Genomic DNA, 20,601 nt, shown 5'->3' with positions numbered 1-20,601 from the left:
TGGTTTAGGGAGGGAATGTGGCCCAGAGCTGGCCAGTGAGATTCAATGGCAGGATTGGAAATTAGGATAAAGCAGAGCCAAGGAGGAGACCAATTTCGCAGGATACCTTTGGAGCCCCTGGATCAAGCCATATCTGAAACCCTTGGGTGTTTCCATTCCATGAGCCCAGACTTCCCCTTTTCTGCCTGAGCCAGTTTAAATTTTTTTTGTTACATGTAATTAAAAAAACTTCTAGAAATTGGCATTTAGAAGATGGAGACCTCTAAGGTCAGGCCTTGAAATGCAGACTTAATTGAGGTGACATGCGGTGATGCAGGGCACCAGGGGGCTTGCCATCCTGGCCTCAGAAGGTTGCGGCCCAGTTCTGTAGTGGGAAAGGCATCTGTGGAATTTACGCCAGGATTGTGGCTCTAGGGGGTGGGTAGAAAGGGCCCAGATGGTGGTGGTGGGTGGCACCTCTTGGCCCTGACTGAAGGCTTGTCAAGTGAAGACAGACTTATCAAACATGCTCCTTTGAAAACAGGGAAGAACCTGGGTCTCACCTTGTAGGTTGGGCTAGGGCTTAGCCATAAAGCAGCCTCAGGCCTTCAAAATGTTCCCCATTGGAACCCTAGTCTCCCCCATGTCCATCTCAGAGGACATCTGGGAAGATGGAAACGAATGAATGAAGGTTTCTTGGGTGTGCCCTGTTCCAGAAGGGGACTGAAGTTGGAATGGGACGAAGCTCTCCCACTGGCAGCTGGGCTGGTTTCTGCCCTGGGTAGGTGTTTTCTGAGAGGTCCTGCGCATAAGCGAATGTCCACTCCAGCTGGGCTGGACAGCAATGTGCTGTTTCTCAGATTCACAGGACATCTGTGGACTGACCAAGACCATGGTGTCCGTCCTGCTTCCCGTCGGTCAGAGACGTGGATGCTTGTCCAGGCCAGATTGTTGAGCTTCTACAACACCCAACCCTCTTCTGCAGGAAGAAGACATCTTGAGCCTCCCTGGTTGTCAGGACACCCATCGGGGTCCAGCCCCGTCTCCTTGCGCTATCACATTGGGCTCTCAGGAATTCCTGAGGCCATGTGTTCCTTGAGGACTGATCCTGGGGCTGAGGCCTCTCTGTGACCCAGTGGCTGGCACTGCCTTCCTTGCGTGCAGCCTGCCTAACTGCCCCTGTCCTCTGGGAGGTCAAGGCTCAAAGAAAGCTCCTGGGCTACCATCATTGGCCTTCACATGGAGCCTGGACCTACCTGTACTCCATCCATGCTACCCTGAGCCTGGCACGGGGTGGACATTAGGGGGCCCTCCTGGCTGAGGAGGTGGCACTAGTGGTTGACCCCTCAGCTTCTTCCTCTTGGAGACTCTTGGAGGCCATTTGAGACTCTTGGAGGACAGGGAGCCCCCTGGACAGACTGGGGTTCACAGTCTACCCAGAGATCCTGGCCAAGTCCCTTTCTCAGAGCCTTAATTTTTTTTTCCCTTGGGAGAATGGAAGAACAGTTTTTTGGTAATGAGTGAAATCAGGAGTTTTAAGCGGCAGTAGGTATTTAATAAATGTTTATTCCACTGGAATGGAGAGCAGGACCCACTTCCAGGGGATGGACTCGGATGTGAGGTCTCCATGGAGGTCCTGCAGGAGGTTCTGGGAAGCCTTGCTGGAAGGGGCCATCAGATCTAGGCCTCAAAGGCGAAGGCATTTAAAATCAGGCATGGCTACCCCAGGCAAGGCAACAGTAACAGCAAAGATCAGGAGGGAAGAGAAGGAAGGGCAGGGTAGGGCCCGCCACTTCGATGGTTCCCTCTGTTTGCCAGGACACTCAGAAGTACACAGAGCCCTCGCTGTCTCCTTGGTCGTCGAATTTCTGGATCTGTGTCTTGAGGTGCCTTAGTTTGCCCTTCAGGTAATGGCAGCGAGCCTGCTTGTCCAAGAAGCTGGGGTCCTGAGCAGGGCGAGATCCGGGGAAATCTTTGTGGCAGTCTGGCCTATGCCTCTCAAGCTGCTTGAGCTTTCATTTTTTCCTCTCTGAACCTTAGTTTTCTTTCCCGCCCCCTGCAAGGCCTCATCCGCCGAGGCCTCCGCGACGAGGGGAACGGGCACGCCTCTCCCTTCCGCCTCGACCCCCCCGAAAGACAGCCACGCTCGGGACACACATGAAACTGGGCACAAGTGCCCAGCCTCATGGGAGTGTGAGTATGTGGAGGGTGGGTGCAAAGGCCAGGCTGTAGGACTCAAGAGGCATGACTCACCATCTGCTTCTTCTCAAATTCCCTCCAGACACGGGCAGTGACATGGGCCTCCTTCTGCCAGGGGAGAAGGAAGCGGGTGCTCAGGGAGCACAGGACCCAAGGAGGGATGGGGAAACAGGTTCAGACAAGGGGGACCTTGTCAAGGGCTGACCTTGGCCCATGTGATGTGGTGCCCACCCAGCCTGGAGGAGGAAGAGGCCCAGAGATCTGAACCCACTGGGCTTCCAGAGGCCAGGCTTAGGCCACTTGCAAGGGATGTGGGATGAGGGTTTCCACCTGGTGCTGACCTGGCTTCGGGGTCTGGGCAGTGAGTTCAGCAGGGCCTCCAGCTGCTGGAGCTTTGCCTGTGCAGAGCCCACCTCCTGCTGGAGCTCCAAGAACTCTGGGTACTGGTCCTGAAACACTGCAGCATAGCGGCTCCGATCCTTCGCAGTGCTCACTGGTGGGTACTTACTACCAGGTTGAAAGGGGGTCAGAGTATGAGTGGAAAGAACTCTTTTCCACAATCAGTGTAATTTGCTTTTTTTCTTGGTCTCTGTTGGGCACCTTGCCCCAAATGCCCTTCTCTTTTTACTATTTGGTAAACTCTTACTTTTCCCTTGTAGCTCAGTTGGTAAAGAATCTGCAGGAGACCCAGGTTTGATTTCTGGGTCAGGAAAATCCCCTGGAGAAGGAAATGGCAACCCACTCCAATATTCTTGCCTGGAGAATCCCATGGACAGAGGAGCCTGGCAGGCTACAGTCCATGGGGTCCTAAGAGTTAGACACGACTTGGCGACTAAACCACCAAACTCTTATTCACTTGTCACAGCCCCAGCCTCAGTGCCCCTTCCCTGTTCCAAGAAATTAGGAACCACTCACAGCTCATAGTCAGGCACGGGGTGGGGCCTAGGCATATGTTTCTCGCAGACGGCTCTAGTAGACTTCTTGGTGCCCAGGAGGGCCCGGGAGGGGAGTTCATCCTCAAATACAATCTTCTTGGGCTTTGTCCTGTGGGCTCCGGGATGGGGCTGGTACACAGTTGGGGGAGCGCTGGGTTTGAGGCCTCTAGACACCAACCGCTGCAGAAGGCGCAGGAATCATGATTTGGAGTTAACGAAGGTTAGCCGGCATCCCTTAAACAGGGGGAAATGAATCCTATGCCTGGGCTCGGCCTGGGAACCCTCCTCCCTTTTAGACTCACCGGAGGACCAGGGCCAGGCGGACGGGTCTGCAGGTTCCCCCGGGAGCCTTGGGTCTGGGGGTGCTCTCGGGTGGGCATCGGCTTGGGGGCGGCGCCGCTGCGGCGTCCCCGGGCCGGTGTGCGGGTCCTGCGGGGAGAGTCGTGACCCGCGCGTGGCGGGGATGGTCGGCGGGCGGACTGTGGACACAGCAGGGGGACATGATTGGAGGTGGGACGGTGGGCGGACTCACTGGGAGGCGGCTCCCAGAGCGGCCAAGTCCTTTACCCGCTACGCTTTCTCCGTCTCCGCCCTCATTTGCATAGACGCACGCCATTGGCCTCAGACAGCCCCAGACCCCGCCGCTGGGTGCGTACCCGGAAGAGCGCTATGCAAATAATCCGTTACGTACCGCGCAGCCCAGGATTGGCTCGCGTTAACCCCGGCGCGGCCCGCAATCTCTCCCGCAGGGCTAGGCGGAGCCCATGGACAGCGCCCCCGAGAAGACCCTTGGGATCTCCGGTCCGGTGACGGGCCGCACGAACCACTCCTGCCTGGGGTCCTGTCCCAGCGTTTGGGGCTCCGACTCTAGGTCCGCTCCCGAAGTCCGTGTGGTGCATTAACTACAGGCAGGAGTCCACTGGCTGGGTCGCTCCGCGGGCCAGGGGCGGGGCCTCGGTATATGTAGGGCGGGGCTGGCGGTGAGGAGGCGGGCCGGGGGAACCCGGAAGTGGACCCACACCCTGGCGGTGAGACTGACGGGAGACAGCTAGCTGCTGCGTTTGGGGCCGATAACTCACCCTTTCTGACCCTCAGTTTATTTGGAGAACTTTCGGTAGAGGATGAGATGGTTAGACAGCATCACCGACTCAATGGACAGAAGTCTGAGCAAACTCCGGGAGACAGTGGAGGACAGGGGAGCCTGGCGTGATGCAATCCATGGGGTCGCAAAGAGACCGACCCTACTTAGCGACTGAACAACCCCACCGACTTATCTATTTACTCAGCGGTTATATTTTTAAAATAGTTCTTTAAATAAGCACTGGAGGCATGTTTAGAGAATTCACATAGAAAAGAAGCGTAGCGCAGAGTGAATTTCTTACCCACCCTTACTCCCAGAGGCCACAGTTAATTATATCTCCTTTTGGAGAGATTCTAAGTCAATGACAAATCTTCCTCACTACGGACAATACTATAGAAAAAAGAGTCAAGGGCACATTTCTTTGGCCAATTATGCAGGATTATGTAGGATAAATTCCTAGAAGTGAAACTTCCCAGAATCCACGGGGGAGAGACCTGTGTATTTTAATTTGGAAAGATACTGTCAAAAAGATTGAACTGACTTGGAAAAGACTCTGAAGCTGGGAAAGTTTGAAGGCAAAAGAGGGTGGCAGAGGATGAGATGGTTACATAGCATCACCGATTCAATGGACATAACTTTGAACAAACTCTGGTAGATAGTGGAGGACAGAGGAGCCTGGCGTGCTTAAGTCCATAGGGTCGCAAAGAACCTAACACAATTTAGCGACTGAACAGCATCAGCTGTCGAGGAGCTTGTGCCAATCATGCTCTGATCAGCTGGTTTTCCCACAACCCTTGCAACCTCAATGGCATCACAGTTTCCTGTACTTGTACTTTTAAATCTTGCCTAATAGTTTTAAATCTTGCCTAATCTGGTGAGTGAAAAAATTCAGAAACCATTTGTATTTGTTTTCCTGTTTATTTCCTACAAATCTTTTTTCTTTTTGGCTTTTAGGAGCTTTTTATATATTAAGGGTGTTAATTTAACCAGATAGTGTATCTTTGCTGTTACTATTATAAATGGGATCTTCCAATATATTTTGCAACTTTGTTTTTTGCATATAGGAAATTAAATATTCATTAATCCTCTTGTTGGTTTACTAAATTCTCTTACTGAAATAGCTGTTTTAGTTAGTTTGCTTGGATCTTTTTATATAGACAAGTAATTTTATCATCTGTGAGTAATTTTACTTCTTTCAATTTCTTTTTGTTGTCTAGTTGCATTGACTAGCGCCTCCAGACAATATCAAATCACTGGAGGAGATGGGTGGACTGTGAGTATCCCTCCACTCCACCTCAGTTTAGTTTCTTCACGTTGATGGTAAAGCTTCTAGAATTGCCCATTAAACTCAACACTGCCTTTGGCTTGAGATTTTTCCATTCAGTGAGGAAATGCTCATTATTTTTAATTGAGACTTTGCGTAATGGATGCTGTGAACAGTACAAGGTATCATTTCACTCTATGATTTTGCTTCCTGATGCATTAATATGGCTATTAACATGCTTCCTAATACTGAACCATCTCTGAGTCACAAGCATGAGCCTCCTCGTTAGGGTCTATTTTAAAAAGTTGCCACTAGAGCTTTCATAAAGCTTTAAAAACTGCCACCGGAATTTTAAAAGCTATTAATGGTGGTTTTACACCTATGCTGATGGAGTGGGGGTGGGGCCCATGTGGACAACTCCATGCATGTTCCACAGTGCTCATGCCTCAGTGGTCTGGGACAGGCACGTTCTGTCCACCCTTCCTTATCAAGCTTCTTCATTCACCCCTCTCACAGAGTTTGCTCTTCACATCTGGAGTGGGGATAAGCAGAACCCAGGACCCATAATTCCTCTGGACTCATACTCCATGATCCCTTCCAGGGTCCCAACTCCAATGCCCATCCAGACTATGACCTGGGCAGGGTAGGGTTGCCACTGATTTTCTTGTGTTTGCTGAGTGACTGTGTGAAGCATCTGCAATGTCCTGAGATTTTTGGCTGTGGCTGGGCTAAGCCTTGTCTCTGAATTATCACTTTCAATCCCAAAAGTAGGTTGTAAGTGTCAGACACTTTTCCTTCTCTATGCAAAATTAAAAGTTTTCTTTAAAATTTTTGTGTTGCCATGAGGACACCCGGTTCCATCTGAAATTAACTTCTCTCAAACCTTGAGCTAACCAATGTGTTTTTCTTATGGAAATGTTTTTCTTAAGCTATGTTAATGAACTATGTACTTACCTTAGACTCTGTCTTTCATCAAGTAGGTTCTGCCTTAAGACTCAGAACCGGTAATGGCTCAACAAACCAGCATGTTTTACTCATGGAAATGTTCTCTTAAGCTATGTTAATGCAACTATGTATTTGCTTGGAAATCTACCTTTCTTCAAGATTCATGTCAATTTTTTTTTTTTAAAGAATTTATTTGATCGCATGAGGTCTTAGTTGAGGCATGTGGAATCTAGTTCCCTACCAGGGACTGGACCTGGGCCCCCTGCGTTGGAAACATAGAACCACTGGGCCACCAAGGAAGTCCCCATGTCAATTGCTGTATGGCCCGGGATGACTCACCTTGTGCCAGTGTTATCTCAAAATGCATGTTGTGGGTGACGGGCCTGGTTTTGAGTGAGTTTTCAGACATTTCCTTTTCTCTAATTAGCAGCTTGCTAATAGGTATATAACTTCTTGCTAAAAACTAGCAAGGAGGCACTCTTTCTGCCCCCTTCTGATGTCTATGTCAGAAACTGTCTCTCTTTTATATTTATACAACTTTATTACACAAAAGTTCTGAGCGATCAAGCCCTGTCAGTGGCTCTGGATCGAATTCATCTCCGGAGGCCAAGAATCCTGGCGTCGTTCACAGGTCCAAGAGACAACTTTTCAACCCTTCCTACAGGCTGACCTCCAGGCGTGGGCCCACTCCTCCTCAACCCTCCAGACCTTACCTTGACTCCACAGGAATGTGTTTGGCTCTGACTCCATCAGATTGGGAGTTCTGGGGCCTCTACGGGCCCTGCCTTGTCCAGTGTGAAGTAGGTACCTGGGGGCGTGGGGGGCAGAAATGGGAGGCAGGCTTGTTGACTCACCTCCCCCAGCTGCCTACCCTCCTTCCTCTCCTGGTCAGGTACTCTCTGTAGCTCTCATGGGGCTCCAAGGGCCTTCCCATCACGATGCCAACCCCAAAAGGTATCACCCCTGGACAGGGTGGAGGGCAGAGAGGGCACAGGTGACACAGGCCAGGCCAAGTCTTTATTTGAGTTTGGGCATGATGCGGATGAAGAGGATCATGCTGATGAAGATGAAGCAGACGACGATGAGCATGGCCCAGAGCAGCCAGTTGACTGACTTCTGCGTGTGCTGCTCCAGCCGCTCGGATTCCGTCTTCAGCTTTTCCAGGTTCTGGTCGGCCATCTTGAGGGAGTGTGACAGCGTCTGTGGGTGAGGCAGGGGGAGTGTCAACAGGACTGCGTCCAAGTGTCACCGCTTCCTACTGCACTGGGGTGAATCTGTATCTCTTGGCCCTTCCTAGTGCTGTTTCCTCCTCTGGGAATGCCATTTTTTACTTCTGCCAAACTCCCATTCATCCAGCTCAGTCCCAGCCACAGGGACCTTCTTCTGGGAAGCCTTCGATGCCCCAAACCAGAGGCTCTAGGGTCCCAGAGTCCTCACACCTGGTTGTCCTTCTTGATAACACTCTGGGCAGCCAGTGTGTTGGTCTTGAGGCTCCGGGCCAGGCCGAGCATCTCCTCTGCCAGCTTCTCCTGGAGGTTCTGGTGTCGCTGCAGGACGAGGTCTAGCTCGGCTGCTGACTGCTTCTCATCCCTTGGTGTGGGCCCTGACGCCCCACTGACCCCACAGATGGGTAGACCAGTGGGTATGAGATTGGGGTCGGGGAAAGAGGGAAGAGACCAACATGTTTTCAAGGGACCTAGAGGTTATAGTTCCAGCTACTGCGCTGCTTGGGGCTGTTTCTCCTTTTTCGCTTTGGCTTCTGGGAAAAGCATCCTCAGAAGTGGCTGTTCGTTATTATTATTTTTTTTAATTTTATTATTATTATTGGCTTTACTGCTCAGCTTGTAGGGTCTTTTTCTCTAACCAGGGATTGAATCAGGCCCTTGGCAATGAAAGCACACAGTCCTAAGTACTGGACCACTGGGGAATCCCGATTGGTGGTTTAAATGCTCATCGTTGTGCTTTAGTGGTCCAACCTTTATCCAACTCCCCTCTCCCTGCAATGCGCCCCAAGGGCTGAAGATACTCACGTTCTCTTCCTCACATCCATTTCGGGCTCTGAAAGCAAAACAAGCCAAGCAGGCAAAAAGGAAGAACTGGTTTGCTGTTTTCCAGCTTCCTGACCATTGCCCAGGATGTGTCTGCTACTCACAATGCCATTTCCCCTTCTGTCTGTCGCACAGCAGGTGCAGAAGTCTTCCTCATCGGGCACCCCCACCCCGGCCCCGGATCCTCTCTCTAGCCAGCCGTAGTGACTTGGGCTGGGAGTGTCCAACTCTGTTTCCTCTAGGGCCCCTTCCTGACACCCTTCCAGCCTTCCACCTTCAAGTGTGGAAAGGCCCCTGGGCACAGTTTCCCTGGGCTGTGAACACCCTGTGGGAGCCAGGTTAGGCACGAGGGATGTGGGGCACTAAGGATATGTATCTGTCCCAGGCCTTGAGTCCTGTTCTGCTTATGCTGTCTCACCTTCACTAGAGTCCTGTGGGAAAAAAGGAGAGGCACAGAATCACCAACGATGCCATGCCCCCAGACCTGTCCTTTCTGCTTTCAGAAACTCCCCACCCTCAATCAGGACCCTGGACAAGTCCTGTGACCTCTAGGCTCAGTTTCCTCATCTATAAACTGAAAACAAGGGTTCATATTTTGAAGGGTATTTTTCAGATCCACAGAAAGTGCTCATAGAGGTACCTGTCACCCTATTTCACAGCTGAAAAAAAACTCACTGATGTGTGGTGAGGCGGGGCCAAACCTTGCTTCGGGCCAACTCTGGGGCTTTTAAGTGTAGATGTGCCATTTTTGCCTTGTATAGAAACTCTTATTCATCTAGTAAAGCCCTGGCCACGATGCCCGTCTGTTGGGAAGCCTTGTCTGATGGTCCAGGTCCTGTCTGTTGGGTATCCTAGTCCCTGCACCGGACAGTGTTGTTCTGGCCACCTCCACGCACAAATTCCTGTCCCCACCTGAAGTTTTCTGGGGACGAGGGAGGGAGCCCTACCGTGCCTAGCAGCTCACTCCGCATCTCACTGGTGTACCGAGCCCGTGACTGCAGGTGTACTGTCTTCGTAGCGGGGACCCGTTCCCTGGCTGTAGTGGGCACTCGGCCAGGGGCCAGGAACTGGTTGGCTAGTGCCTTCTCTGAGGAGGAGGTCTGCAGAAGCGGGAAGGCAGCAGTCACCAAAGGGGCAGGCCCCAGGTGAGCATGAAGGTTGACCAGGCAGAGGGGCCCCTGCTTACCAGTTTCTCTGCCTGCAGCATTCCCTTCAGAAAATCTACCTTCCGAGAATATTCATTGAGCACCTCCGAAGCCGGTTTGCTGGAAGGGGAGAAGAGGGAAAGGAAAGCCTACGGTGCCCAGTTGAGGGGAGGTTCTTAGTGGGAACTGGAGACCAGGGTTCTAGGTCTCCAGTGGGAGACTCAATTTTGAACCACTTGTGGCCGCCTGCACTCACCTCGCCTGTGCTTTCAGGGCCTGCAGCATGTCCTCGAGAGCTCCCACGTACTGCGGACAAAAAGTGGGGTGTCAGCCCAGTCCTCCCCCTATCCGTACATCCTGCTCAGAGAGATCAGAGCCAGCAAGGGGCGAGGCCAGGATGGGGGCGGGGTTGAAACAGGAGGAGCCAAGTATCAGGAGGAGGGACCAGCTGAGCCTCAGGGAGAAGGCGGGAGAGCAGCAGGTGGACGTGGCCGGAACCAACCGGAAGGGGCGTGGCCACTCTGGCTGGCGGGGCGGGGGAGTCGGGCCCGGTGCCCTCTAGCTGCGGGGGCTACTCTCCTGGATTCTGGGTTTACGAGGAAACACGGGATTCCCTACCTTTTCTAGACGCCACTCGTCCGGGTCCCGTTTCTCCGCTGCCATCGCCTCGCAGCGGCACAGCAGCCGCACCAGGTTCAGCTCCAGCCTCGACGCTGCCATCACCACCCAGTGGTACTCCGCCCCTTCCGCCGGCGCCATCTTAAGAGATGGCGGAAGTGCCTTCCGTGGCCTCCTTCCGGTCGGAAGTGCCCTGTTTGTTTGCTGTCCCATTCTTGTTCTTGTTTAGGGTGGCGGAAGTAATGTCTTGTTTCAGTGCGGGACACCATCCCGTCTGCATTTACTCCGGGATGAGTCGCTTGCTTATTCTTGCGAGCGTCTTGACCCTTCCGGAAAGGTTGAAAGGACCAAGTCCTTCGGTGCCAGAAGACCCACATGCAAAGCGTGAAGTGCTCATTAATACCCCCCCTCAAAATTCCTACCCCTCTCTCCGCTCCTTCCAGAGTTTTCCACTCTGAGCCCTTCTGCATCCAGGGAGTCTTCTCTGAATTCACGAGGAGAGGCCCTGACCTGGGACTTCGGAATCCAAGACTTAGGGGCTATTATTTCCGGTCCCAGCCCTGACCCTGACTCCACCTCCCGTCGTAGCCTTTTTCGAGTTTCTTAACTTTTTCTGGACCTGTTTCCGCTATTGGGAAACTGTTAGTCTGGCAGTGACATGAGCTAAACCTGGGAGCGTGAGGTGTGGCTGGGTCACCCTCAACGCCCAGACCCCCGTGGACAGAACCCCACCCGCGTCCTCAAGAAGTCAAGGCCCCTTGTTCGAGTCTCCCTCTGTGGGCCCTCCGAGTGAGGATGGGGACATCACAGGGGATGAAGCCTGGCATACATCCCTCAACTATCTCCTCATCCTTCAGGTTACCTGTGTTCAGGTCACATCAGTGGTCTTGGTGCCCTGTAAGTACTGTGGATGAGTCTAAACTCAAACTCAGGTTATTGATGGGGTGGCGGAACAGAGGGCCGTGCCGGGGAGCGGCTCTAGAGCCAGACAGGGCTTCTCAAGTGGCTTAGTGATAAAGAATCCACCTGTCAGTGCAGGAGACACAGGAGGCGGGGGTTCGACCCCCGGGTCAGGAAGATCCCCTGGGGAAGGAAATAGCAACCCACTCCAGTATGCTTGCCTGGGAAATTCCATGGACAGAGGAGCCTGGTGGGATACAGTCCATGGGGTGGCAAAGAGTCGGACATGACTGAGCACACATCCACACATGCATGAGCCAGACAGGGCAGGGTCTGAATCCCCGGCCGCCCCATCCCAGCTGTGTGGCCTTGGCCTAGACCACCAACTCTTCAGCATGCGTCTCTTAAACTCAGGTTTGTCATGGTCTCCTAACTCCCCCACACCTACAAACCCTATCTGCCAACCAGTTACAACTGCCGATCTGGTTGCAACCTGGGAGCTTCTCTGTTGGCGATGGTGGTGGTGCTGTTGCTTTAGGCTCTAGTGGGTCCCCCAGGACCGACTCCCCACCCCCCAAGGCAGATGGCCCCTTCAGCTGACATTTAAGCCCCAGCTGGGGAGAGGCTAGCTGTGACAGGAGGCAGCTCCCAGGACAGCAGGTTCTCCTCACTTCATGTGACTCTGCCATGAGCTGCCTGCTTCCTCAGCTTTCTGGATCAATGAAGAGCACTTCCAGGGATTCCGCTGGTGGTCCGGTCAAGCTTCCACTGCAGGGGGTGTGGGTTTGATCCCTAGTCAGGGAACTAGGCTCCTATAAGCTGCATGGCACAGCCAAAAAATAAGCCCACCTCGCTTATGTGAGATTACAACAGGAGTTGGCTGGAGGAACAATGGAAGTCCTCCCAGACAAAGGGGCTCAATCCTTGCCCTGCACCATCGCCGTTTTTGGCTGAGGCTGCATGTTTGACCCCCGCCCGCCAACCTGGAGCCTGAGTAGGAACTGCACGCAGACGCATCTTAGGCACTTTTTCTTTATTTCACATGGCCTGTGGGTGTCTCTTGTCCCAGACCTGGCACCGTGGGTCCAGGTGTTGGGAGAGTGGGCTGAGCCTAAGAGGGGAATCCCCCTCTGTGCAGATGCCCAGACTGTCACTGTAGATTTGCAGAGACATACAAGCCCAGGCCTTGCCCTCCCCACCCGTGAACGGTCCTGAGTTGTGGGCTCCTGTTCTGCCACATGCGGTGGGCAGTGCCAAGGTGGTCTTCTCTGTCCGCGGCACAACAGACCGAGGAGTGATGGCCACATTCGAGTATCCCTGGAATAATGTGAGGTCTGTGGCGCCTGGGGTGGAGGCTGCCTACCACCCTGTGTCCTGGCTCTAGCCAACAGTCTTGATCACCACGGAATGCTCCACTGTTCCCTTGAATGGGCCAGATAGCCACTGGCCGGGACACAGTACGGGGCAGTCAGGGGCCACAAGTGTCCAAACCCCTCATGCAGAGTCCTAGCCCTTGGCCCCCTCAGCGTGGGTCTGAGCCTCCGAAGCTTGGCGGCTGTGTGGGCTTGCTCTGAAGACTCACATCCAGGTTATAAGGGAGATGCAGGGCGTTAATATAAAAGTTTGTACATATACATATAAAAACAATTTGGTCTTCTGTTAAGGCTGTTACAGTTTAAACTTATGTAAACCATGCACAAAGAAACAGTGACCTTGAAAACGTACAAAAGGGGAGCTGGGAGATGCCGGGCCGCCCGCCATGATTCGGTGCTCTGATCGGGCGCCTCCGTGTGACGTGGGGGCTCAGCAAGGGTGGCTAGGCCTCAGCCGGCCTCTCCCCGCCTAAACTCACTTGGAGCCAGTGCCCACCTCACATCACTCTTGGAGCTTTCCACTCTTGATCTTTCTCAGATCGCTGAATGCTGGCTCTGGAGCTCTGGTGCCCAGCTCGGGGACTGGGCCATCCTCGGACGTGTGGATGCTGGCAGCTGAGGGCCCTCAGCCATTGGCCTGGCCCGAGGAAGAGGGCAGGCAGTAGGTTGGGGGATCCGAATACCTCCGCTTGGCCCCAGGCGGCCGGTCATCCTTGTCCAGGGGCTCCTGAGGGCCCTGAGTGGGCAGGTGAGTGCCTGGCGTGATATACACGGAGTGTACCTGGTCTGGGCGGCGGGCCGGTGGCTCTCGGCGCCTCACTGTGGTGGCAGCTTCCTGGGTACCAGGCACTCGGCCAGGGAGATAGGAGGGCAGGCCAGGCGGAAGCTTGATGTTGGCCGTGGGCATGATCGGGGTCCGCCGGGGGGTCTTCACTCTGACCGTCATGAAGGACGACGGCCTTCGTCGAGGAGGGGCGGCTGCCTCAGGGAGGGGGCTCGGGGTGGGCGCGCCGGGGCAGGGGAGAGCAGGCGCGGGGGGCCCTTTTGAGAGACAGATGGCAGGGTTACTGCAGCTTCAGGACCGGAAGATGGACCCTCGCCCGGGGGCCTGCTGGGTGTGGACATGGGAAGGAAAAAAGCAGACGCTACCTTAATACTGACCTTCCGAGGCCCCCCTCCCAGCCCGCTCTTCCAACAGGCTCTCGGTGCTGGCCGATGTCTCTGAGTCCAAGTTCTCCTCGTCGGAGCCCCGAGGGTCCAGCTCTGGCAGCCGATACGTGATGTCCTCCCTGGGGATGAAGGGGTCACAGTGTCCAAGACTGCTCCATAGTGAAGGACTGCCCCGTGGAAAAGTGCCAGGCCAATAGGGGACAGAGTAGGTTATTCTGCTCCTCGATGGGACTCTCTGCCCCCTAGCATCCCAAACCACACCTCACCCCAGATGCCCCGGCTCAGTGAAGTTCATGTGAGCAAAGGGTCAGATTGGAGGGAAACCAGGCATCTGTGACTCAGCTAGTGAGGAGTTTCTGTCTCAGGACCTTAGCACATGCTGTCCCTTCTGTCTGGACACCCCAGCCTATTCCTAAGAACAGGATGCCCAGGTGGCCCGGGTTACACCCGATCTCCTGGCATAATCTGTCAGCTGCACCTCTGTTCATACGTCCACCCTGACTGGATAATAAACCGCTGGATCACCCTAGCTGAGGCCAACTTTAGGTTCAGGCATCGTCCCTGTGGCCTCTCCTCTCCCCGTGGACCACCATGATGGCCAAGTGGGGGGTTTAAACAGTCCTAGGCTGTGTTATAGGACAGCAGTGCCCCAAGAGATGGACCCTGGATCTCAGGGCTGAGCCTAGCCCATCAACCTCCTAACAGCCAGACCCCCTCTAGTGCAGAGGCCAGTGGCCGGAGGCCAGATAGGGCAGCTAAGGGTGGTGAGGGGTCAGAGAGACACTTGCTTCTCCTCTTTGATGGACTGGATCCGCTCGATTAGGATCTCCTTCTCCCGGTCCTCATCGCCGCCGGCTGCTTCCTCCTCCGGCAGCACCCCCAGCTCCTCCGGGCCACTGCTGCTGCTCCCCCGGGCCTTGGGGTTCTTAATCTGCAGAAAGGTGCAGCGTGTCTGGCCAGCCACTCTGGGTGGGTGGGAGATCAGTGCTTGCAGATGGGGAGGGGGTAGTATGAGCAGCTCTGGGGGAGGTTAGTTCTGACAGGGAAGTCTAGGCTTAGTGAGGCTTCTCTGGGGCTCATGCGGGGACCCAATGGCCAGTACTTGGCTGATTAGTTGTCTTCAGCACAGGCGATCAGCAGGCAATGAAGTTCCCCCAGCATGCACTTTCAGAGGTTAGGACACGTTCGACCTATTCTACGAGGACCCTAGGGGCCGAGAGGAACCCCAGCATGCACCGCGCCGGGAGACATGTGAGGAGGGCGGACCATAGGTGTACATACCAGGACCCCCTCATAGGGAGACGAAAACCCCAGTTTGAGAGGCCATGGCTGGGAGAGAGATAAGAGAGGGTGACCACACAGGGCCACGACCAGGGCTTAAGTGTTAGTCATGGGCATAAGGCATGTCTGACTGTGGGGACAAGGACAGGGTCCTCCCACAGGAGCCTGAGACTGGCCCTTTATCCTCCTATCCGCCCCCCCACCCCAAGCCTCTTCTGCTGTGGGTGTTTCCCTATGGGCGGGGCCTAAGGTTGTGGCTGGAGAATGACCAAGAGCCCTACCAAGTAGGTGACAGGTTTCTCCCCCACTGCTGAGAGGAACAGCCGACCTTGAGGCTGGTCTAGGATGGTGGTCTTTTGGCCAAGGTAAGGAATCGGCCCCTAACCATGCTGCCACGAGGCCCCAGGTCAGGCTGACTGTGGCCAAGGATGTGTGCTGGAAGTGTGCGCTGGGCAGACAAGTGAAACTCCGCCCCCCGCCCAAACCCCGCCCCCGCCCAGCTCCGCCCCACCAAAGCCCCGCCCAGCACAGCTCACAGCATTCTGGCGCAGCAGAGAAAGCCTTCGAACGGCCATGCTCTCAGCAGCCTCCAGCTGGTTGATCTCCTCCATCTTCACTTTGTACTTCCTCATCTGTTCTTTGATCAGCATCTCCACGCACCTGTGGAGAAGGCTGCTCAGCTACCGGCCTGGGATGGCCAACGTGAGGGCCCCACATCTAGGGAGATGCTGGCCCAATAACGGGCATGGTGGCTGAGGGAGAGACCCAAAGAGCAGGCAGGGCCACAGGCAAGGCTGTGGCTCCCATCGTGGTCCTGCTTCACTCACTGTGTGATCTCGTGCACCTCACCCCACCTCTCTGAGCCTGAATCCGTCTTAATAAGCCTCCTCCTTTGAAGGAGGAAGTAGAGTACCATGTGAGCCATTTACCCCATGGGCTGTAGGCAGCTGGCCCCAAGGGCTCTAGAAGTCAGTTGTGACCCAAGACACCTCTGCTCAGTGGTCAGGGCCCGCCTGGAATGGTTGCGGGTCGGGGCAATGGTCAACACCAGGGCAGGGAGGGTGGGGCAGGATGGGATGGGGTCAGTTTGGATGGAGAGGCAGTCATGACTCAGGTCTCCTATTGCCACGATCACAGATAAAAACAGTAGCAAGTTACGTGCTGGAACAGGCTGGAAGACAATCTGTCAACACACATGGCTGCCGTGTAGTGTCAGGCCTCAGCGGGCGCTCCCCTCTGCCTGCCAGCTGCTGTTTACACCTGGGGGAACTCATGGTCAGGCATAGCCCTCAGGCCTGCCTGTGTTCGCCTCGTGACACCACCCTGGGTGACAAGTTCTTACTTTTACAACTTACCACCTAAACAGTATCTTCTTAGTGATGGATGTCTGCTGACGCCCTTCTGAGTCCTTTCTCTTTCATTCATTTTAATTTTTTCTGGCCATACTGTGCAGCATGTGAGATCCTAGTTCCCTGACCAGGGATCGAACCTGAGCCCCTTGTATTGGAAGCTTGGAGTCTTAACCACTGGACTGTCAGGGAAGTCCATCCTCCTGAAGGACTTTCTGAGAATTTTGAAGATCATTTGGTGGGAAGAAGGAACCTTGAGACAATTGCTCCTTTTTGCTGCCAGTTCCCACTGCTCCCAGAGGCTGGGAATATGGGGTTCACCATCTGTCCCTCACTCTGGACTGGGGATGAGGGATTTCTCCCTGGTTTTTGGGTTTTCACCCTCAAAAAAAAGCTCAGGAGTGATGCTCTTGCCGCTGGAGGGGAGATGCTGCCAGGCCTCCTCCGGGGTCTGGACGTGTGTCAGCCTCAGGATGCCCCCACAAGGCCCGGTTGCTTCTTGGCCTCGTCTGTCACAAGAGCCCTGTTCGCCCATCACAGCAGCCAGAACACTTTTAGACTTTGTCAGGAGTTTGGGTTTAGTGTGATTGTAGAAAGTCATGACTTTCTACATGACTTCAGAAGGAAAGAAGGAAGGGTAGGGAGAGCAAATGAAGTCCATGTAGGACCCCAGTGCTCAGGACACCTCCTGGGGGGGTGGTGGTGGTGTAGCTGCTAAGTCGTGTCTGACTCTTTGCAACCCCATGGACTGTAGCCTGCCTGGTTCCTCTGTCCATGGCATTTCCCAGGCAAGAATACTGGAGGGGGTTGCCATTTCCTTCTCCAGGGGACCCTCTCCACCCAGGGACCGAACCTGTGTCTCGTGCACTACAGGTGGATTCTGTATCCACTGAGGAATCAGGGAAGTCCTCCTGGGTGTGTGTGTGTGTGTGCGTGTGCGTGTGTGCGTGTGCATGTGTGTGTGTGTTTGGCTGCACTATGTCTTAGTTGCAGTACATGGAATCTAATTCTCTGACCAGGGATCGAACCCGGGCCCCCTGAATTGGGAGTATGAAGTCCCCTGGGGTATATGCTTCTGGGTTTTTCTCTGCGGGCACATGTACATGCTACCGAGGCTAGGCCATCCTAGGATTCTGGAGCGGGCTGTCCTGTTCAGTTGTGGGGTCCCTGGCTGGGTTGCTCTGGGTGTGTGTTGGGGGTAGGGGCTGCTCGGTCCTGGCACTCACGTGGTGATTTTGAGGACATCCTTCATGCTGACCAGGGGGTCTGAGTTGTCGGGGCATCGCAGGAGGCAGGGCGCGAAGATGATGGCCAGCGCGCTGGGTGACATGCGGTTCACATCCTCGAGCAGGGCCACCCTGTGTGGCAAGCGGCAGTTAGGGGGTGGCTGCGGGGAGATCCCAAACCAGAGTGCAGAGGCTGGGGAGTCACTGTGGGGAAAGTGCTGCCGCAGGTGGGAGGTGAGAAACGCTGGCTTCTGCAGGGCGGAGAAAAAGGTCCACAAAAAAGCTGGACCCCCCAACACAGGCTCATGCCTTGGCAGGGAGCCACCAGGGCACGCCAGCCCAGAGAATGCTACAGCGGGGCTCTCGCTGGGACCCCACCCCCCAGACAGCCGGCAATTAGGGCACGGGCACTTGCTTGACCAAGTGGAAGATGAGCCGCTCCAGGGAGTTGTGGTTGGCTTCTGGCAGGTGCTCCAGGACAGCATAGATGGCAGCCAGCTGCTCCTGCTTCTCTGGGAGCTCTAGGAGGGTCCCGGGTGTCAGAGACCTGCGGCCCCCGCTCGATGGGCCCCAGGGCGCTTGCAGCCTCCCACTGTGTAGGGCCCGGGGCAGTGTGTGTGGCAAGGAGGCAGGGCCATAGAGCAGTCCTGGGCCCAGTCAAGGCCTTGTTTTCTCACCTTGGGAGATGGGGGTCCCTCCTCCCTGACTGGCCGTAGCAGAGGCTCAAGCCTCTGGCCCCTGCCCTCAACCAACTGCCCACCCTCGCCACATTGGCGGGGACTCACCGACGGCATGGAGGAAATCACCATACTGGGCGAAGGTCATGAGGGGCTCGGGCAGCTCCCGCAGCCACTGCTTGAGCACCCCGGTGATGGCGTGGATGGGGAAGTTCTCCAGTTTGACTGCCATGGGGTCTGCAGGGTGGGCACACGGCCAGTGAGCATGAGGAAGGCAGGCAGGCTGAGCCTGGAGCCCCAGGTGGCGCCCTCCTGCCCTTGACACTCACCCATCTCCGTCCCCTTCCTCCCCCAGCACCCACCTCCCACAGGCGTGCTCAGTTGTTCAGTCGTGTCTGACTGTGACACCATGGACTGTAGCCCGCCAGGCTCCTCTGTCCATGGGATTTCCCAGACAAGCATACTGGAGTGGGTTGCCATTTCCTTCTCCAGGGCATCTTCCTGACCCAGGGATGGAACCCGGGTCTCCTGCACTGGAGGCAGATTCTTTACTGTCTGAGCCACCGGGGAAGCCCACCCACCTCCCCCAGCACCTACCTGTCTGCAGCGCCTGCCGGAGCTCCCTCGTGCGGTTGGCGGCACCCGACTTGCGGTAGAGGCCCTCGGTGTACAAGCCGTGCATCTCCACGTGTTCCAAAAGCTTCTCCAGCACGATGGGCACTGAGACCTTGTCGCTGGTCAGGCTGTCCACGCACACGCCAAAGTGGCCCGACTCAGCGCCTGGTTCAGTCTGTGATGGGCAGTGGGGACGGGTCAGGTCTGGGCTGGCTGCCTTCCCTGTCATCCCCTGGGCCTCCTCTGTGGCCTCTGGCCCTCCCTGCCCCTCCTTCTCCCCTGCAGACCTGCCAGAAGTGCTGGGCTGTGGAGGTCCCTTGATGGTCGCTGGCAAGGGGTCTCTAAGTGAAGTGCTGCAGCGCAGCACTGAGGACCCCACCTCCCCTGTGTGCAGGGGAGGGGTCTCCCTGCCCCTGGTGGCGGGGGAATGGGGCCGGGGTCTGAGATGCACACACAAGCCCGCCCCCAGCTTTGGGGGGGCCCCGGGGGCTGACAGGACCTGCCCCCGCCGCCAGCTCTGCGCTCCAGCCTGATGGCCAGCCTTTCCCCCACATCTCTCAGGACGGCCTCCCTCGGGTGTTCTGGAAAGTTCCCAGCCTCGGCAGGCTCACCTTCTTCCAGCACATGATGGAGCAGGTCTGAATCTTGTGCACACACTTCTTGTGGCAGGTGGTTTTGCACACTAGGAGGTCATGGCGGGGGTGGCGGGAGAGGGTGGTCACCAACAGTGCCTCAGGGACTCGGGGTCCCGCGGCTGCCTGTCCCGGGGTCTTGGGACAATGACAACCACCTGGGCATTTATTATGGACGTGAGGTGGCAGGCTGCTCCTCACACGGGCTGAGGGGAGAGAAAATTACCCTGGCCTGGAAGGAAAGCCAGCCCTGACTGGTTCTGGCAGGAAGACAGATGTGCTAGAGGGAGGCCTGGGCTGACCCGGCCTGGGCTTCCAGGGGATGGCTGGGTTCCCACCCAGGCTTGGTCACCTCCTGGCTGCCCGAGTGGGGGCCAGCTGGGTCATTCTGGGCTGCACTTGTCTCTCAGGGCCCCTGTGGGGACTGACTGGCTTTGCCTGGCACATGAGGAGGGGCTGGTAGTTCAGGCAGTGCGGGCAACAAGAACAAATATGGCTCAAGGGGACCTGGCTACGGAGCTGGGGGAGGCCTTGGGGTCAGCTGAGGACCGGCCTCTGGCCCAGCACGACAGCAGCGGTGGGGTATGAGTGGGTGAGGCGCGGCCTCACTGCCCTGTGGTGAGGGGCACTGTTCTTTTTTTCTGTGTATTTATTTTTGGCCACATCCTGTGGTTTGTGGAACTTTCCTGACCAGGGATCAAACCTGTGCCCCCTGCATTGGAAAGGCGGAGTCTTAAACAATGGACCACCGGGGAAGTCCGGGGGAGGTGTTCTGAAAAGACTGGCCCTGTAGCTGGGGTGAAGCCCCACAGCGAGGGGCTGGGGATGCAGTCGGGGGTCAGAGGGTGTGGGGCGGGTGTCTGGGGTTAGGCCAGGGGGTAGGCCAGGGGGTGCGGGGGGCAGGGGGCAGGGGAGGGGCACTCACCGCTGCAGAGCAGGGCCTTGTCCATGAGCCAGATGTAGGAGAGGCACTGCTCACAGGACTGGGGGATGCTCACTTGGTAGCTGACGAACACGTGTCCATTGTGCTGCAGGACCTGCGGGGGCGGGGGGGGGGCTGCGTGGGCAGGTGGACCCCCGGAGGCACCGGGGCGCCACTTGGTGGGGACGCCTCCCATCTCCCATGGCATCTCAGGATGGGGATCCCTTAGGGCTGGGTGGGAA

At 55.8% G+C, this 20,601-nt stretch overlaps 3 protein-coding genes across 13 annotated transcripts in view; all 3 read right to left on the bottom strand.

The window, feature by feature from the left end:
- OCEL1 (occludin/ELL domain containing 1) lies at nt 1,526-4,083 on the bottom strand. 2 transcript variants are annotated; one of them, XM_018051368.1, is made up of 6 exons: nt 3,805-4,083; nt 3,416-3,592; nt 3,094-3,293; nt 2,520-2,685; nt 2,233-2,286; nt 1,526-1,925 (listed from the first exon to the last, which is right to left on the bottom strand). In XM_018051368.1, the coding sequence occupies exons 2-6, from the start codon at nt 3,491-3,493 to the stop codon at nt 1,803-1,805; spliced, it is 621 nt and encodes a 206-aa protein (XP_017906857.1). In that variant the 5' UTR covers nt 3,494-3,592; nt 3,805-4,083; the 3' UTR covers nt 1,526-1,802. The 2 variants fall into 2 exon arrangements, with proteins under 2 accessions (XP_017906857.1, XP_005682190.1); XM_005682133.3 differs by lacking the exon at nt 3,805-4,083 and having other exon boundaries at nt 3,416-3,791.
- On the bottom strand, nt 7,401-10,365 carry USE1 (unconventional SNARE in the ER 1). The gene is made up of 8 exons (XM_005682134.3): nt 10,215-10,365; nt 9,853-9,902; nt 9,638-9,716; nt 9,399-9,551; nt 8,870-8,882; nt 8,434-8,461; nt 7,843-8,017; nt 7,401-7,603 (listed from the first exon to the last, which is right to left on the bottom strand). The coding sequence occupies exons 1-8, from the start codon at nt 10,353-10,355 to the stop codon at nt 7,421-7,423; spliced, it is 822 nt and encodes a 273-aa protein (XP_005682191.3). The 5' UTR covers nt 10,356-10,365; the 3' UTR covers nt 7,401-7,420.
- MYO9B (myosin IXB) overlaps nt 12,133-20,601 on the bottom strand; it is a 107,316-nt gene continuing 98,847 nt past the window's right edge. For 7 of the 10 annotated variants that reach the window (XM_018051361.1, XM_018051357.1, XM_018051360.1 and 4 more), the window contains 11 exons: nt 20,363-20,474; nt 19,417-19,487; nt 18,788-18,980; nt 18,299-18,427; nt 17,929-18,034; nt 17,514-17,645; nt 15,475-15,598; nt 14,939-14,986; nt 14,446-14,588; nt 13,649-13,776; nt 12,133-13,528 (listed from right to left, as the gene is read on the bottom strand). In XM_018051361.1, the coding sequence (XP_017906850.1) occupies nt 13,113-13,528; nt 13,649-13,776; nt 14,446-14,588; nt 14,939-14,986; nt 15,475-15,598; nt 17,514-17,645; nt 17,929-18,034; nt 18,299-18,427; nt 18,788-18,980; nt 19,417-19,487; nt 20,363-20,474 (1,602 nt within the window). In that variant the 3' untranslated portion in view covers nt 12,133-13,112. Of the gene's footprint in view, nt 13,529-13,636; nt 13,777-14,445; nt 14,589-14,938; nt 14,987-15,474; nt 15,599-17,513; nt 17,646-17,928; nt 18,035-18,298; nt 18,428-18,787; nt 18,981-19,416; nt 19,488-20,362; nt 20,475-20,601 lie in introns of all 10 variants that reach the window. The other 3 variants (XM_018051366.1, XM_018051367.1, XM_018051363.1) reach the window with 2 other exon arrangements.

Source organism: Capra hircus, chromosome 7 (assembly GCF_001704415.2).
Source record: "Capra hircus breed San Clemente chromosome 7, ASM170441v1, whole genome shotgun sequence".
Lineage (NCBI taxonomy): Eukaryota > Metazoa > Chordata > Mammalia > Artiodactyla > Bovidae > Capra > Capra hircus.
This window is presented reverse-complemented; position numbering and strand designations above follow the sequence as displayed.